General features: G+C 34.8%; 1 protein-coding gene across 1 annotated transcript in view; it reads left to right on the top strand.

Annotated features, from left to right (window-relative positions):
• The first annotated feature begins 6,569 nt into the window (after positions 1-6,569).
• The window catches only part of LOC128235638 (uncharacterized), a 26,135-nt gene continuing 14,452 nt past the window's right edge, over positions 6,570-18,252 (top strand). Inside the window, exon 1 of the mRNA XM_052950441.1 lies at positions 6,570-6,655. Coding sequence (XP_052806401.1) covers positions 6,607-6,655 — 49 coding nt within the window. The 5' untranslated portion in view covers positions 6,570-6,606. The remainder of the gene's footprint in view (positions 6,656-18,252) is intronic.

Below are 18,252 nucleotides of genomic sequence, written 5' to 3'. Positions count from 1 at the left end.
AGAGAAATGTGTCAATTTGCTTGGAGAGCATTCCCCTATCAATAGATCAATACATCATAGTTTATTACAGGCATCTTGTCAGTAGGCTGCTAAACTCTTGCTGGGGGGGGGGGGGGCAATTTACTATGTCTAAAATACAGTGACATTGTTAAAATTAAAACAAAGCCTAATACGTTCTGAACAATAAAGTGTATTGGCAAAGTATATACTTTTTGTAGTTTTAAACTGAATGAGCTGATGAATGAGCTAATGTAAGCATAACTATAGTACATTTTTGTTCTGATAATGTTGTGAACAGTTAAATTGCTTTATTGTGCATATATTACAAGTTTACAACATAAATATATATGTATCAATAACAAGAACTAATGTTTTGTTGAATATTCTATGTGCTTGTTTTAGCTCACCTGAGCACAAAGTGCTCAAGGTGAGCTATTGTGATCGCCCTGTGTCCGTCATCCGTCGTAGTCGTCCGTCGTCGTCCGTCGTCAACAATTTGACTGTTAACACTCTAGAGGTCACAGTTTGGGCACTATCTTAATGAAACTTGGTCAGAATGTTACTCTCAATAAAATCTTGGACGAGTTCGATATTGGGTCAGCTGGGGTTAAAAACTAGGTCACCCAGCAAATTAAAGGAAAAGCTTGTTAACACTATAGAAGTCACATTTATGACTGTATCTTCAGGAAACTTGGTCAGAATGTTAATATTGATAATCTCTAGGTCAAGTTTGAATCTGGGTCAAGTGTGATCAAAAACTAGGTCACCTGTTCAAATTGAAGGAAAAGCTTGTTAATACTCTAAGCCCCAATTTCTCGAAACTTCTTAAGCTTAACAGGCTTAAGTAGCTTTTAATATTTCAATTACTCAAAATACATACTTGAATGGAATCTTGATAAATGAAAAATGGTTTAATTTAACTAACATATAGATAATTCCTATCTAAAGTATAAAAACTCTTAAAGAAGTAAATATTATCCAAATTATTGAAAACCAAAAATAGTCAGTTTAGCTTAATCCGGTTATAAGGGACTTAAGACGTTTTGAGAAATTGAGGCCTGAGGTCTCATTTACGACTGTATCTTCCTGAAAGTTGGTCAGAATGTTTATATTGATTAGCTCTAGGCCAAGTTTGATCTTGGTCATGTGCGGCCAAAAACTAGTTCATTAGGTCAAATCATAAGAAAAGTTTGTTACCACTCTAGAAGTCACATTTATGACTGTATGTTAATTATACTTTGTCAGAATGTTTATATTGATTAGCTTTAGGCCAAGTTCGCCTGGGTCATGTGCAGTCAAAAACTAGGTCACCATGTCAAGTAATAGGAAAAGCATGTTAACACTCTAGACGCCACATTTATGACCATATGTTCATGGAACTTGATCAGAGTGTTATTCTTGATGATCTGTATTTGATTAGATAAGCAATGCAGGGCCTTCAGGGCCCTCTTGTTTTTTAACTGTTATAGATGTAAAATTCAGTTTAAAGACTCATACTTTAAATAATTAAATATGTTCATACTTTCTGCATACATCGTTATATTCAATGATGGAATGGTGCTAACAACATCAACTACAGGGAATTTATATTCATTTCAAACTGCTGAGGTGGTCAAACCATTTTTCCACGTTATTTGCATAACCTTAAAAATCTAAAATATACACAATGCTGTTTTACATATTAAAATATTTTAGTACAGGTTAATTGTCAGATAACTGTAATAATTAGTTTTAAGTAAACTCAATCTGTTTCGTTTACCTTTGTTATGTTTAAAGTAGGAATCATTTCTTTGTACTGTAAATGCTTGTATGATATTCAGTATTAGGTAAATTAATATACTTGTGTTTGTTATTATGAGTTTTTTTCAAACATTAAAATATTAAATTTGCTTTGCATTGCCTTAACCTTACTTGTTATGCACCTTGTTATGCACATCTAATTGGTGTAGTCAAATTCATAGTATGTCATATAAAATGAATTTTGCCTTTGACACTTGTTTACCTAAGAAAAAATGTACTGCATTAGCAGTTTCTGCAGTTGATAACATACCTAGAGCCCTTCTTAGGCAGTGCCTTATTTCATATTATTTTACATAATATTCAGCCATATAAGCTGTTTCTATATTTTTCAATATATGGCAACTGAACGTGTTAGTGATTGATTCCAAATATTCCATGTTTTGTAATGTTTTACAAAAAAATCGCACTACGTACAGCACGATGTTTCCATACTTCATGTATGTTATACGTAAATATAAAACAATTTTTCATTTGTATCTAATGTTCCAAACTTTAAACTTCACCTTTCACACAATACATTGGTTCTATACTTAAGATTTGCTATAATATAATACCTATTAAAGAAATAATTCTGGCAGTATTCTAGCAAAATATGGCTAAATCATTGGCAAATTCCAGAAATTTTCATTTTTATTTAATTTTTCAAACATTTAACCCAATAAATGTCTTTCTTACTCTATAATGTTTCTATTCTTAAGGTTTGTTGTACTGTGCCACAATATCTATTAATTTCAGTAATTATGGTAAATTGTATTGCAACAATTGACACAATTCTTTGCAACTTCCAGAAAAACTCATTTTTATTTATTTTTTCAGACATTTTACACAAAAACTCAATTTTCACACAATACGTAGTTTCTAAACCTTAGGTATGTAATACTGTAGTATAATATCTATTAGTTACAATAACTCTGGTAGTGTTATTGCAAAATTTGACAAAATAATCGGCAAATTTCAGAATTTCTCATTTTCATTTGATTCTCCAAACATTTTACCCTAAAAACCACATTTCACAATTTCGTGTAGCTTCTATACTTTAGGTATATTATAATATAAGATATCTTTCATAAACAATAATTCTGGCGTTTTTGTTGCAAAATTTGACAAAGTTATTTGCAAATTCCAGAAATTCTCATTTTCATTCAGTTTTTCAAACAATTAAACCAAAAACAACAACATATTTTACAAAATACGGTGTGTGTTTTTTTTTTAATTTTCGGTATATTAAACTGTTTTATAATACCTTTTACATATAGTCATTCTGGTAATTTCTATGCAAAATTGGATACAGTTATTAGCAAATTCCTGAAATTCCCATTTTTATTTAATTTTGCAAATATTTTACCCCAAAAATCACTTTTCACAAACTTACGTAGTTTCTATACTTTAAATATATTTTACAGTAGTATAATATCTATTTAATACAGTGATTCTGGTAATTTTATTGCAAAAATTGACAAAATATTGGCAAATTCCAGAAATACTCATTTTCGTTTAATTTTTCAAACTTTTTACCCAAAAATTATCTTTTTCAAAATACAGTATTTCTTAACTTTGGATATATTAAATTATATAATAATTTCTATCACATACAATCTGGTTATTTTATTGCAAATTTGACACAGTTATTGGTAAATTCCAGAAATTCACACTTTTATTTAATTTTTCCAACATTTTACACATTTTGCACCATGTGATTGTTCTATACTTTTAGTATGTTAAATGTGATGCCTGATTTGATACAAATTCACCAAAAGAAATTTTGTGTATTTTTTCCCCAATTTTTTTATTTTCTCTGGACTAATATCTGACAATAGTTTAGTCAAATGTTCAGATATTCAAAAATGAGGATTGTTGCGGAATTTTAACATAAAAAGAACACATTTTTCAGTTCAAATCTATCTTAACAATTTAAATCTTATATCTAAAATATGAACATACCATAATTTGAAACATGATAAGTTGACGTGAAAGCATGTATTATTAGTGTCATGTAATTTCCTGAAAATTTAAGATCTTATTGTTATAAGCAATAACTATTAACCATCTGTTTTCAGAATCATTGCCTTATGGTCGGCAACAGGCGTCATTGAATAACGCAGCGTTGTAAAGTTAAGCGCAAATCTGATTTAAAAAACGCAGACTTTATGGTTAATTAGGGATTCAGGAACTAACTAAGTGTCGGAAGACGTTTGACTACAAGTGGGATTACATGTAAAAGAACGGCAGACTATCAATCGAAGATGACAAACAACTTGGTCGGCCATCCACCGTATTGGCTAATTTTATGAATCATAGTCAACCGAAAAATATTTTTTTTAAAAACCTTTACAAGCTACAGCTCCAGAAAACGTCTTCTTTTCAGAGATTAATGTCAAAACGTAACACTTATTCATACATGTTAGCACTTATACACATAATCAGGATGCCAGATATGGTGTTTTCATACTTTATATTTAATATTTATATTAATTTTTGCAACAAAGTTGAGAATGTTTTGACCTGTCAGTCAAGTATAAATAGGTGTAATGTCATGGATACAACAAGAAATCTTGATATAATGTTTAAAGAACTAAGCCAGTTGTTCCCATTTTATGTAACATTGTCAACATAATGTGTTCTTTTCGCGATCGACATTATATTATTCCCATCATGATGGTCAGCTAACAATTAACTTTGACCCTGTAATTTTGAAACTATAAGGGTATAGTTACTTCTGCCTACCAGTGCATGTGCAATGTTTGAAGAAGTTTTCATTAGAATTTCCTAGTATAAAACACACGTCTATAGACCACAGATGAATGGTCAACATTTGTATAACCTTATACCACTGTCCTTAAATAATCAAAGTCGTCAAACGAATATATTGTTAATGAAAATTTAACAATAAACATACAGTGAGAAATAACGCTAGCTATTGTTAAAAGACATGACAATATTATTCTTTTTAACATTTGACATACAGTTAATTGTAAAGTTGTTAAGATAGTTTCACTTACTGTACACAATGATATTGCAGTGTACTAAACATCCGTATCGCACTTGAATTTGCAATTGTTTTCAGCAAAAGATAGTCGACAAGGAAATATTATGACCGCAATTTTATTCAATCAACAATTAGGTCACACAAGCATTGCTTTATATACTCGAAGTTTCATGTACGATTTGTTGAATTCGCGAGAAGGGTAATAACAAATACTACTCGTTAATTTCCGTTGGTCTACGTAAGTCGTCTGCTAGACAGATGTTATTAAAGTTATGATAATGCAATTAAGCACAATAATACTTTTAAGATGAATTTTATTCGGTTTGAAGATTAATCTATTAATATCGATCATTTTTAGTCTGCGTATATCATTTGTAATATTTTGATTACTACTGCTACTGCTACTGCTACTGCTACTGCTACTGCTACTACTACTTCTACTCTACTACTACTACTACTACTACTACTACTACTACTACTATACTACTACTACTACTACTACTACTACTACTACTACTACTACTACTATACTACTACTACTACTACTACTACTACTACTACTACTGCTACTACTACTACTACTACTACTACTACTACTACTACCACTACCAACCACTACACTACCACTACCACTACCACTACTACTACTACTACTACTACACTACTACTACTACTACTACTACTACTACTTCTACTACTACTACTACTACTACTACTACTACTACTACTACTACTACTACTACTACTACTACTACTTCTACCACTACCACTTCTACTACTACTACTACTACTACTACTACACTAACTACTACTAATACTACTAATACTACTACTACTACCACTACCGCCACTGCCACTGCCACTGACACTGCCACTACCACTACCACTACCACTACCACTACCACTACCACTACTACTACTACTACTACTACTACTACTACTACTACTACTACTACTACTTCTACTACTACTACTACTACTACTGTTAATACTACTACTACTACTACTACTACTACTACTACTACTACTACTACTACTACTACTACTACTACTACTACTTCTACTACTTCTACTCTTACTGTTACTACTACTACCACCACTACCACTACCACTACGACTACCACTGCCACTGCCACTACCACTACCACTACCACTACACTACACTACTACTACTACTACTACTACTACTACTACTACTACTACTGTTACTACTACTACTACTACTACTACTACTACTACTACTACTACTACTACTACTACTACTACTACTACACTACTACTACTACTACTTCTACTACTTCTACTCTTACTGTTACTACTACTACTGCTACTACCACTACTACTACTACTCTCTACTTTCTACGTTCTAGGATTCATGATTTTATACGTACGTACTATTCTTAAAGCTTTTCTCGCTTCAAATCTGATATCAGTAAATGCAATACATTCACATTTGAGTAACGTTTTTTTCTTGACTTCTATTGGCATATGTGGAAAATATATGATAAGAAAGATTTCCTATGGACGTGCCTAGGGGAACAAAAAATACATCTGTATATTTATTTAACAAATTTGGGTTATTTATATGGAGTGCAAACTTATGGTTTTGAATAAATGCTTATTTTATTTAAAACATTAGAACACAGTTACTGTTAAACTCGACTGTTTAAAGCATATCAAAATTGCAATACATTACAAATCTTGTTGTCTATACATCTCATGGCGAAAGTGCTGCATGCCGTTTAAATATCTTTCAGTGACAACTTAATCATCACTTCGAGTACGCTAGGTCTGATGTATGAACGATTGAAAGGCGAAATATGGATACACTTTCAGTTCTTTTTGGATTTGCTTTTTGTACAGCATACGGTATGTGACATTAATATTTTATGAACTTAGCTTAAGATTATGGTATATAACAGACGAAAATGAGGAAATTCGAGTTTCTTTTAAATTATTTTAGCTGGTAAGTCGACAGTTGCAAGTATGGAACCTTATGTTTAAATCAACAAGATGCCAGTTTTTAAACTTCACAAATGCTATCGTTTGAACATTCAACATATTACATTATAGAAAGGTGTACATATGCATTAATTATTTACAGCAATATTTGAAGGAATGGGACATATATGGGGTCAACATTGCCGAGTTCGTTTCCATATAGGAGGTCGAAATGCATACCAATCAAGTCCCTTTTCAAAGGTCTTGGTATAAATTGTGTAATGTTCTCCATGAACAGACTTATAAGACATTTAAATGAACTTAACCGTATCTTATGATATCACAATAATTTAAAAAAATATTTTTGTTTTGTAAAATCAATAATTAGGCTCTATGAAATTCGATAAAAAATTGAGAAATGAAGGCCTGGTTTGTTTGCACAAGGCATATTTGGTTATTTTCATAACGTTGAGAAATTCGGATAATGGCAGATTCCGTTGGATTGCAGTTTTATTCATGATAATTCTTTGGATTTATTTTATTATTTTAAGGGCAAAATATTGATAAGGAAAATAATTCAAAAGGTTTATTGCTCGTAACATAATAGTTCAATATCTCATTGAAAATAATTAAATAGAAAAGTAATGATATTCATATCCATTTCGTTTGAACCAAAATAAGATTAATCCTAAGACAAATATAAAACACTGGCGGTAGAAATAGGATAAGGGGAGAAATGTATTATATACAGGTTTTTAAAGTCGTATCATAAATGAGTTATACAAATAAATGAAATTGTTGCAAAAGGTGAGAAAATTTTATTACTAATTGGTCATAAATATAATTAATACTGGTCACTCTTTATCAACTGTGTTTGCGCGAGTTAGAATATAAAAAATGTATATACTGATAAAGACTAAACTTGTTCACATTACTGTTTTCTATCATGGCTTAGGTCAGCCGTCTCATGACGTGTTTGCGTGTTGACAGATACAGCGTGCCAATACGACGAAAACATCGTATTGGTCGTTCTTGTGTGTTTTACTGTTTGCGGCAATCAAGTAGTCGTTCATGACCTTTCTAACGTTGGTCTGGACCAAGAATAGAGTCAACGTTAAATAGTCAGCTGACGTTAAATTTTATTTTGATCATTATGGAATGTGTTGACTGAAGAATGCGATACCACTACTGTTTTGATATCCATGGGATTGTATTTATTGTACAGGTGCTTGCTCAAAATCTTTAACGAAGGACTTAATGGTCGGACGCGGTGTCAGTCTGGGAGCAAGTGTATATATATTTAAACACAACTCTGTTATGTACAAAAGCCTACAGCAGTAATAAGAATAACATTAGAATAACATTAGACAGTAGGCGGAGCCTAATATTCATTAGCAGCTCTGAGTAATCATGGTAACAATTTATCTGAATGGAATACCAAACGTCTTACTCTATAAATTGTTAACCTAAGGTTCACATATTAGAGACAGCACGCACATATATATATATATATATACTTATCACCGCTAGTCGATCACCAACCAGCTGTCATGTTAGTAATTATCATGATGGCAAACACAACTCTGCTATGTACAAACGCCGTCAGCAGTAATAAGAATAACATTAGACAGTAGGCGGAGCCTAATATTCATTAGCAGCTCACTTTTTAAATTGTTAACCCTAGGTTCACATATTAGAGATAGCACTGATAACTTTTGTAAAGTTCTAATCTAAACATTAACGATACTTTCAGTTAATACACTTCTTAATTAGCCATTATAACGTCTTATCTGAGATTGTTGAACTTAATCTGAATGTTATTTCTTCTAACATTAAACATAGTTCCCATATCGCTTGGTGGGTTAACTTCCCTCCCAGATCTAGTTATGTATGCAACTGGAGATGTTTGTGTTTTATCTGTTTGTTCACTCAGAGTTTCCCTGGATTGTTGAAAAGAAACAGTGACACAATTTTCTCTTTGTTTTTCGTTTGATTTGTCAGACTCACGAAAATCACTGTTCGGAATTCGTTGTAAATGCCTTCGATTTCTTGTATATGTTCAATTTTTTGTATCTACAACGTGTGATCTTCTCTTTTGTAATAAAATCGTAACAGTTCCTTGTTTTTCCCATTTCATCTCATTGTCTAGTTTTGTTCTGACCTTTTGATCTTCATTCAATAAAGGCAATGTACGTGTAGAATATCTCTTGTTGTATAAATGTTCGTAAGTTTGTTTTGTCTTCTTGTCGTTTCTTTGAACAATTGACCGTCTAGGCCATTTTGGTCTAGTGATTTCCGGCATACTTGGGAGAAACGTGCGAACATTCCTGCCTATCATCAGCTGATTAGGACTAAACCCTGTTGCTATAGATGGCGTGTTCCAATATGTTTGAAGCGCTCTGATAACATCAGTTTACTTCAAAATACCCTTCGCTAATTCTAATCCAGCTTCGGCTTGAGAATTTCCTTGCGGATATCTTGGGGATGAAATTGAGTGTTTCACATTTAATGTTTTTCCATTAACTTTGTGAACTTATCAGATGTAAAAGGTGTACAGTTATCGGTCACTAACTCTGTGGCGTCGCCGCAATATGAGAACTTGTTTGACATTTTTCACCACGACGTTATCACTTGTTGCTCTCGGTAAGTATCCAATCTCAAGATAACGGGAATAATAATCCATTACTACCAGAAACTGTTTATTGTCAACTTCCCAAATATCTGCGGCATTTTTCTCCCATTACCCATTAGGCAAAGTCATTGTTTTCAATGGTTCGCGTCCTTGTGTTGGCTTATTTTCTTGGCAAGTTTGACAGTTTTGAAAATATTTCACAATGTTTTTGGATATTTCTGGCCACCAAACTGTCAGGCCAGCTAGGTTCTTACTTTTAGTACAACAAGTCTACTCCTGTAAAACAGTAAACCTTTGTCCATAGAAGAATCATTTCTTGCTGTGTAAGTAAGTTTTCCTTTTCCGGCTATCCATGCTTGGTGAACGTAATAACCATTTGAATGTTTCATCATTTTGTTGTGATTGTTTTATTAGATGTAGTCGAATGTCACTTAAAGGAATATTTTCAGTGACCATTTCAATAGATGTCTTCACTTCATTCTCAAAAGTTTGATCAAACTCATTCAATGGAGACATAGAAAGGGTATCTGACACAACCATTTCTTTGTCCGGTATATAACTGCATATTGGATTAAACTTTCTCATTCGCATGAGAAACCTCTGACATCTTAAAGGTGTTTGGTCGATGTCCTGATTGTTAATAAGCGATAGCAGCGGTTTGTGATCTGTCAATAGAACAAATGAATCTAGCTCTTTAAGATAATTTTCGCATGCCCATACCAAGGCGGTCATTTCTTTCTCAATTTGCGCGTATCTCTTTTCTGCATCGGAGAACGTTCTCGAACAATACGCTACTGGCTTGAGATTCAAACCTTTTTTAACGAACAGTGTTCCACCTAATCCGTAACTACTGCTTTCAGCGCTAACAACTAGAGATTTTAATCTGTCATAATACGCTAAAGGCGGCGCGTTTGTCAACAAAACTGATTTTGACTTTCATTCAATAAAGGCAACAATTTAGTCATCGGGCTCATGACTGTAGACAAATTTGGAGTGTATCTGCCTTAATAGATAATCATCCCTATCACGCGTCTCAATTACGCGATATTGTTTGGCGCACAAAGGTCTTTTGCTGCTTGGACCCTTTTGGGGTTAACTCTGACCCCTTTATCACTAATTATTTGGCCAAAATATTCAGTTTTGGTCTGTTTGAACATTTTTTTTTGTTTAATTTCAGTCCCGAATTTTCTATCCTTTGCAGGATTTTACTTAAATTTCTATCATGCTCCTGTTTGTCTTTACGATAGACAACAATGTCATCCATAATGGCATCAACACCTAGCAGACCATCTAAAAGCTCAGACATTTTTCTTTGTAATATTTCAGGAGCTGACGTGATCCCAAACGGAACACGTTTGAACGATTATCGACCAAATGTCGTCAATCGCGAGCTATTGTCATCAGGCGGTAACTGATAAAAACCATTCGTTGCATCTAACTTTGAAAAGACTGCCATTTTCACAAGTTTCGGTGAAACATCGTCAAGATTTGTTATCATATAGCGTTCGCGTTTATCGGATTTGTTTAACTTTTTTTAGATCGACACATATTCATACATTTCCATTCGGCTTAACTACTGGTACGATCGCCGCACACCAGTCTGTCGGTTCCGTTATTTTCTCTATGACACCTTCATTTAGCATGCCATTTAGTGCTTTTCACACTTCGGCAATAGTGGAAATGGTACGCGGCGCGCTGTATTCACACTGTACGGCTGTGCATCTGGTTTGAGCTCTATTCTAACAAGCTCGCGTTTCATGGTACCCGCGGTTCCAAATATGCTTTGTGAAATTTCACCTAAATGCTGTACTAAATTCATAGCCTTCGCGGATCCTCTATTCAGTAGACTATTTAGATCGTTTCCTGCGACCACGAACACGCAAAACAGTATTTTTTACAATCTCTGTACTTATCAGGAATGAGGTATCCCTTACACACAATTTGACCACCAGGATCACGAAGCACCGATTAAAAGGCTTTAGCGCTGAGCGCTTTTTCAAAGATTTGAATGTGGACTCACTGTATTAATTTTAATTACAATATTTGAATTACAAATTGTCAATTTGATTTTCCACGGATCTTTTTCGTGCGTGTCACAGAAAATGGAACTTCATAGTACCCACTGTTTTGGTCATTGTTTTGTTCATTTATTTCGCTGTCGCTTGTGTAATCCATATTTGATACTACATGTAATTCACTAACACTTTTGCAACACACTGCAAAATAATTTAATTTCCTACACTTCCGGCATGTCTGGGATTTGATGGGTATTTTGCCGACGAACCGTGCCTACGGTTACACCGAGAACACTGTGGTATTGTGAAAGCTTCATCACGTCGTTGACGTCGATAACATTGTTTGGATTTCGGCTGGGCATGCCCGCCACCAGACTTAAATTTGGCTCCTTCATCCAATTCGGGAGGTCCCGTCGATTGTGCTTGAACCAGTTCGCTCTGTCTTGCCATGTTCAAACGTCTTTCCCAATAGAGTTGATTTAACATGAAATTTGCACCTCTTCTTCTTCTTTGTGCAATTTTGTAGCTGTCCTATCACGTTTAAAACGGTCTCTCCAATCTTCCCATTTAGTCGGTGATGAAAGGTCAAAATTATCCGGATGGAATTTGTTCATTTTAAAATCCGTGAAAGTATACTTCGTTGGTGCACAGAAATAATTTCAGTAGCAGTATATATCTAAGTATGTCCATTCTCACTAGCAGTGGAATATACTTCTGACACCATGTTATAAAATTGGGTGGTCAGTGTATATGAACACAATTTAATGTTTTATACTTTAATAACGATATACATCTCATGATAGTAAACACAACTCTGCTATGTACAAAAGCCTGCAGCAGTAATAACTTTAGACAGTAGGCGGAGCCTAATATTGATTAGCAGCTGTGAGTAATTATGGTAACATTTTATCTAAATGGAATACCAAACAAACCCGGACGCGTCATGCTTCAATGATGACATATTACACTTCCGCAAATGTACTGTCAATGTGACAAGTGTGGGAGATCAACTCACTTTTCTATTTCCATAGCGGTAGCTTACCGTATGCGGAGGAAGCCACTTCAAATATAGTTTAAAAACCATTTTATTTAAACCGTTGAAATTACGACACAGATAAGTTTGTAAAGTAGAAACAGTCGGACGCTTCACCCCACTGCCTCTAAGCCCCTTTATGGTTCAACCTGGGACTAACCCTAATCCCGCATATAATCGAAAACCATTTAAGTTTTGATACTAGTCACGCAGATTAGATTAAAGCACCAACCCGGTTAACAGTTGATGAGTGAATATAAAGAAAACTAGATTATTATACAGATGTATACTTGGTTGGTAAAATGCAAATTAGCAAAGCCCGGGCTATGTGAGAATAGAGAAGTTAGTGTATATGAAGACCAGTGGAGCCCTTCAGGGTCGAGCATGCTTTCCTGAAGGGATCTGTTGTGTTTGTTTCATTACGACAGAAAGCTCGGCTATCTGGTGTTGTTTGTTTGTTTGGCTCGCACGTTACAAATGGTGGCAGCGGTGGGCATGATGACAACTGCCATAACGGAGTTGCCTTACCCATAAGATTCCCAGTCCAGACTCGGGACGAGTCTTCTCGGAGGGGAAAGTATGTAACGGTCCACTGTAGGCGGCGGATGTGCGTTCAAATATTAATCGGTATACAACGGAAGTACGTTTATACCGGATGTATACTTGGTTGGTAATATGCAAATTAGCAAAGCCGGAGCTATGTGAGAAAAGAGTTAGTGAATATAAGACCAGTGTGACCCCTTCAGGGTCGAGCATGCTTTTCCCTGAAGGGATCTGTTGGTGTTTGTTTCATAACGCCAGAAAGCTCGGCTATTGGTGTTAGTTTGTTTTGCTCGCACGTTACAATATATAGTGCCTAGGTGCCTTAACTGGTAAGCCATCTGGCAGATGGCAGTTGTATGAACCCTAGAAAAACCAACACTGCTATCATTTAAATTGCTTTTAAGGTGTTAATGTGGATATGTATGGAAACATGGCAATTTTATCTTAGTATGTTAATATTATATTAAAAAGGATAAAAACAAATGCATCTTTATTGAGTTTTAAAACTACATCTACTTAATACTACATCATTTTTATTTTTATAAATATGTGTACTAGATTGAAGGTTGAGAGACAAAAGTCCAACAAGTTATCAAGTGTCATATTTGTTTATAAAAAGTGAAAATTGACTTACCTAAACAACTGAAATAAAGAATACATACCTTGACCAGTGATTTCACATGTCAGCTTATCTCGGAGTAAGATTAAAAATGTATTAATGGTCCCAGAGCTTATCACAAATCATCAAATAGTGGTATTGTCATGTTTCTAATAATAGATCATATTCACCTGATCTAATGATGATAATTTTACTTCACTAAACTTTTAATATTAATTTGTTTTAATTGGTGTAAATTCAGTCATTAAATAACACATCATCAATATTCTTTCAATGAAATCTCAACAAAATGGCTACCAGAAACTTTGGTTTGAAATTGGTGTGGCAAAGCAAACACTTTTATCTTTATAATTTATTGGACTGTAAAATTTAGCCTCGACTTTCCACATCGATATTTATTTTCCTTTTAATCAGCGTTTATTAACAAAGAAGAAGAATCACTTTTCAAACTTTAAATTCTTTGCTGCGAGTTTAACATCCAAAACTTGTCTAAATAATATCCAGTAGAAAAGAGCCCTCAAGTACAAAACAACATTCATTTATATACCAAACAGAGCACCGTTAAAAACGGTGCAAATATGCATGAGTGAAAACGTGACAGTTTATACTCCATGAACAGCATCGTTCAAAAAGGCGGGAAAATTTAAACGGTGCAAAAAAACGGTGCAAAAAGAACGGTGCAAAAAGAACGGTGCAACTTAACGCTCCAATGTATAAGAAATGTGTTTATCATATATATATATATATATATATATAACGAATAAATCGCGATATTCGCGACATTCCGGACACAAGAAAAGAAACAACTAAAACATTCAAAAATCTAAATTACAATCAACAAATACACTTTTTGCTAATAACTGAGAGAAAAGTACTGTTCATTTTATGTGTTATTTTCATGATAGAATTTAGCATATTCAGTAAATTCATTTTGTACATAGTCAAATATATTCTTAATGTTGTTTTTAACATGGTTTTCACAAATATTCTTAGAATGACCAATAGAAGCTGACCTTACGACCGATTAAACAACTCCGTTTTTCATTTTTTCTGTTTTTGATAAGGCGAGGTTTATTGTAGTTATTAACACATCGTCATAATCCTCATCACTGCTTATAGAAACCACACTATCTTTGGCACTAATGTTGTTATCATCATCATCATCATATACATATCTTGAGCAACAACCACGTCGACATCACCAACATCAACGACTGGAGTACCACTAATGTCAGCGTCCACACCACTAATGTCCTCTGAAACTACACCAACGTCAGCGCCATTAACACTGACGGATACTGGGGAATTACCAGCCTTGGTGATATTAGCGTTAACCGCACTCCCTCCACTCGCGTCACCAACGTTGACATTATCTAGAGCTCCCTCTACTTCAGCGTCACCAACGGATATCCCACCGATTTCATCACAAACGTCGGCGTCACTGTGTCCCTCAATAAGCTGCAATAACTAATTGTTGTTGTTGTTGTTACCTGACACTTCCAGCGATACGTAAGCGGTGACGTCACTAACGTTAATGTCTTCGGTGATGACATCAACGTCGCCATTTTTATCCATAATGGCGTCCTCACTAAGTGAGTAGTGAGGTAGCCACGTCTTATAAACCTTGCATTACACAATGCAATAATGCACCGGTAATGTTTCAAATCCACATGCTTTTCTTTCACATGTTTTTTAAGGTTTTCGCATGTTTGTATTCCCTATGACAAAAGTCGCACACATTCATTTTGTACTAATTGTTGTGATGTCAACAGGTAAATGTTAGAGCTTAAAATGAGCAACTTTAATTTATACATAGTTTTGGATCCGTTGCACGGGTATCTGTAGATTTTCTATGCACTAAAGCGTAGTAAAGAACTATCGAGATTGGAACCGTTACATGAACTAAAAGTAACCGTTCCACGTGGATCGTTTATACTTCACCGAATTAATAGTTAAACTTGTATATTGGACCTCTTTAACTACGTTTGCAAACAACTCTTAACTTCATGTTATATTTTGTAGAAGAATATGATTTAAAATGATAATTTTATTCCTGACCGCTCGTCAAACATTGTTTTATTTTCTTTGTAGCTTTCTTATATGCATCTCTTACAGGTCTGATTTTGCGTGTTTTATCAGAACATACAGATGATGCTCCATCTGTCTGAACACTTGTTATTAACAACGTCTTGATCAGATACTTCTAACGGGTATAATAAATTTATAGGTCGGCGTATTTCCCGGCCTGAAGGAACGAGTACCGATGCGGATCTTATGAGGTTGTCTCTACTCTTTGTTAATTTGATCACTTTTTCGTATTTCCATTGCCCACGAGAGCACGTGTCTTTAACAATGAAGACATCGTTTACATTTGGTTGAGAAGGAGATTGAATTCGCCCAGTTTTAATGTTAGTTTGCATTCTTTCTCTTAAGCTAAGTAAATATTCCTCTCTCCAAATTTTCCAAAATAAATCAAGCAACCTTTTTCCCACAGTGAAATTAAATTTTCAGTGTTTTTCTCTTTTGGTTGGTAGTCACTGTCTTAAGAGATTTCTAGATCAGGAATGCCTGTGTTTGGATTAAGTGTGAGGAAGTGTGATGGTGTAATAGCAATATTATAATTAATATCGTTATCAATGTTTGAAATTGGGAAATTGTCAGTATTCGTCTCCCAATTGTTTTTCGTAGGGATCGCTTAACTAACCCGACCAAACGTTCGTAGAATCCTCCCACCCAAGGCTCCACATTGAATGTCCAAGTAATACCAGCATTTGAAACATAGCTCCAAACATCAGCACATGTATGTATTTTATTTCAAATACCGTCCAAAACAGTGCTGGCCGTGCGAAACTGCATTGCGTTATCACGTATAATATTTGTTCGAGTGCCTCTCTGTGCGATAAAACGTTTAAAACATAGAAGGAATTCCGATGAGGACATATCACACACGAGCTCTAAATGGATAGCTCTAGTCACGAGGCACGTAAACAAGCAAATCCATACTTTTTGGTCGTTATTACTATCTTTGATGTATAGTGGTCCAAGGTAATCCAACCCGACTCTCATGAATGGCCTTGTTTCCGTAACACGAGACTTCGGAAATTAACACATGGGAGGTAACTTGTAAGCACCGCCTTCGTGTCGACGGCACACACTACATGTTTTGAGAACGGATTTAACCGAAGCGCGACCATGGGGAACCCAAAAACGCATTCTGAGAGGCGAAAGTGTCTGTGAAACGCCGCTATGAAGGATAGACTTGTGTACGTTTTCAATGACGAGATTTGTGAATTTGTCTCCTTTTGGCAGCAATATTGGAAATCTAGCATTTTCACTAATATTTGCATTTTCCAATCTGCCTTTACAACGAAGTAAACCCCTAATTGACGTCGCATGTTTGTCTGTTTGATTTTAGCCATAGCCTCAAACACGTCCACATAATTTTTAATTTGAACATGTTTTGTCCATCTTTGCTCTGCATCCTTAATTTCAGCACTTGTAAGAAATTCATTGTTCGTTTCTCGCTTTTGCAATTTTCTGATGAACCGTAGCGCTAACGCCGTAACACGAAGAAGCTTTGTGACTGAAGAAAATCGGTTGATATCAATGCCCAATGGACTTTCTTGGGATTGGTGAATCGTTTCATTGTAAACTTTTGAGGGGGGTTTACAAGCACATTCTCGGAAATTTTAGTTGTCTCATCAAGGTCTGCCTTAATAATAACAAGAGATTCTTCGTCAACTAAGACCTCGTTTTCTGGCCACTTTTCATGTTCATTTGATAGCCAACTTTGACTGTTCCACCACAGTTGGTTGTTGCTAAGTCTATCTACAGTACATCCCCGAGACCCGATGTCAGCAGGATTTTCTTTTGTCGGTACATACGACAATTTAATGTCACAATACTTGTTAATTTCATTAACTCTGTTTCGTACAAATATTGGTAAGTGTTTATCACTACGTATCCAATGCAACACACATTGTGAATCAGTCCACAAATGTAAGTTAGTAATTGGTAAAGTAATGTTTTCCTTAACAAAGTTCAAACATCGAACACCGATCACTTCAGCTAACAATTACAGTCTGGGAATAGTGATCTTTTTCACTGGCGCTAACCGTGTTTTAGCAAATACGAGGTCACACTTTGTAAACTGTTCTGTTGATTGATGCAGGTATATCATTGCTGAATATGCCTTTTCCGATGCATCGCAGAAACAAAGGAGGCGATAATCCACTTGTTCAGGATTTGATATGCTTATATTTCTTCGAAATTGACACTTCGACACATTTTTTAGGTTTTGTTCAATATGTTTCCACTCTTCTATATCTTCATTACACAAAAGTTCGTCCCAATTGACTCTCTTGTTCCAAAGTTGCTGAAGAAACACTTTCCCTTGTAAAACAACGGGGCTTAGTAGACCCAAGGGATCGAACACGGAGGCAACTTGTTTCAACACTTTGCGCTTTGACACGCCCCTTTGAAATATTTCCGATGATGATGATTTGATTGATAAGGAATCAGTTTTCAAATCCCAATCATGACCTAAAATCTTTGTCGCTTTTCCTTCCGCTTTATCTGTTGTTGCAAAAGTTCTAGCCACTTCATCCTTGTTAGTAAACCATTTTCTTAGATTCATTGAACCCTCGTTAAACATTTGTTTTGATGCTATGTACAACCCTTTTG

The sequence above is a fragment of the Mya arenaria genome, chromosome 5 (genome assembly GCF_026914265.1).
Source record: "Mya arenaria isolate MELC-2E11 chromosome 5, ASM2691426v1".
In the NCBI taxonomy this organism is placed as follows: Eukaryota; Metazoa; Mollusca; class Bivalvia; order Myida; family Myidae; genus Mya; species Mya arenaria.
Note: the sequence above shows the minus strand (reverse complement) of the source record. Positions and strands in the feature narration are given on the sequence as shown.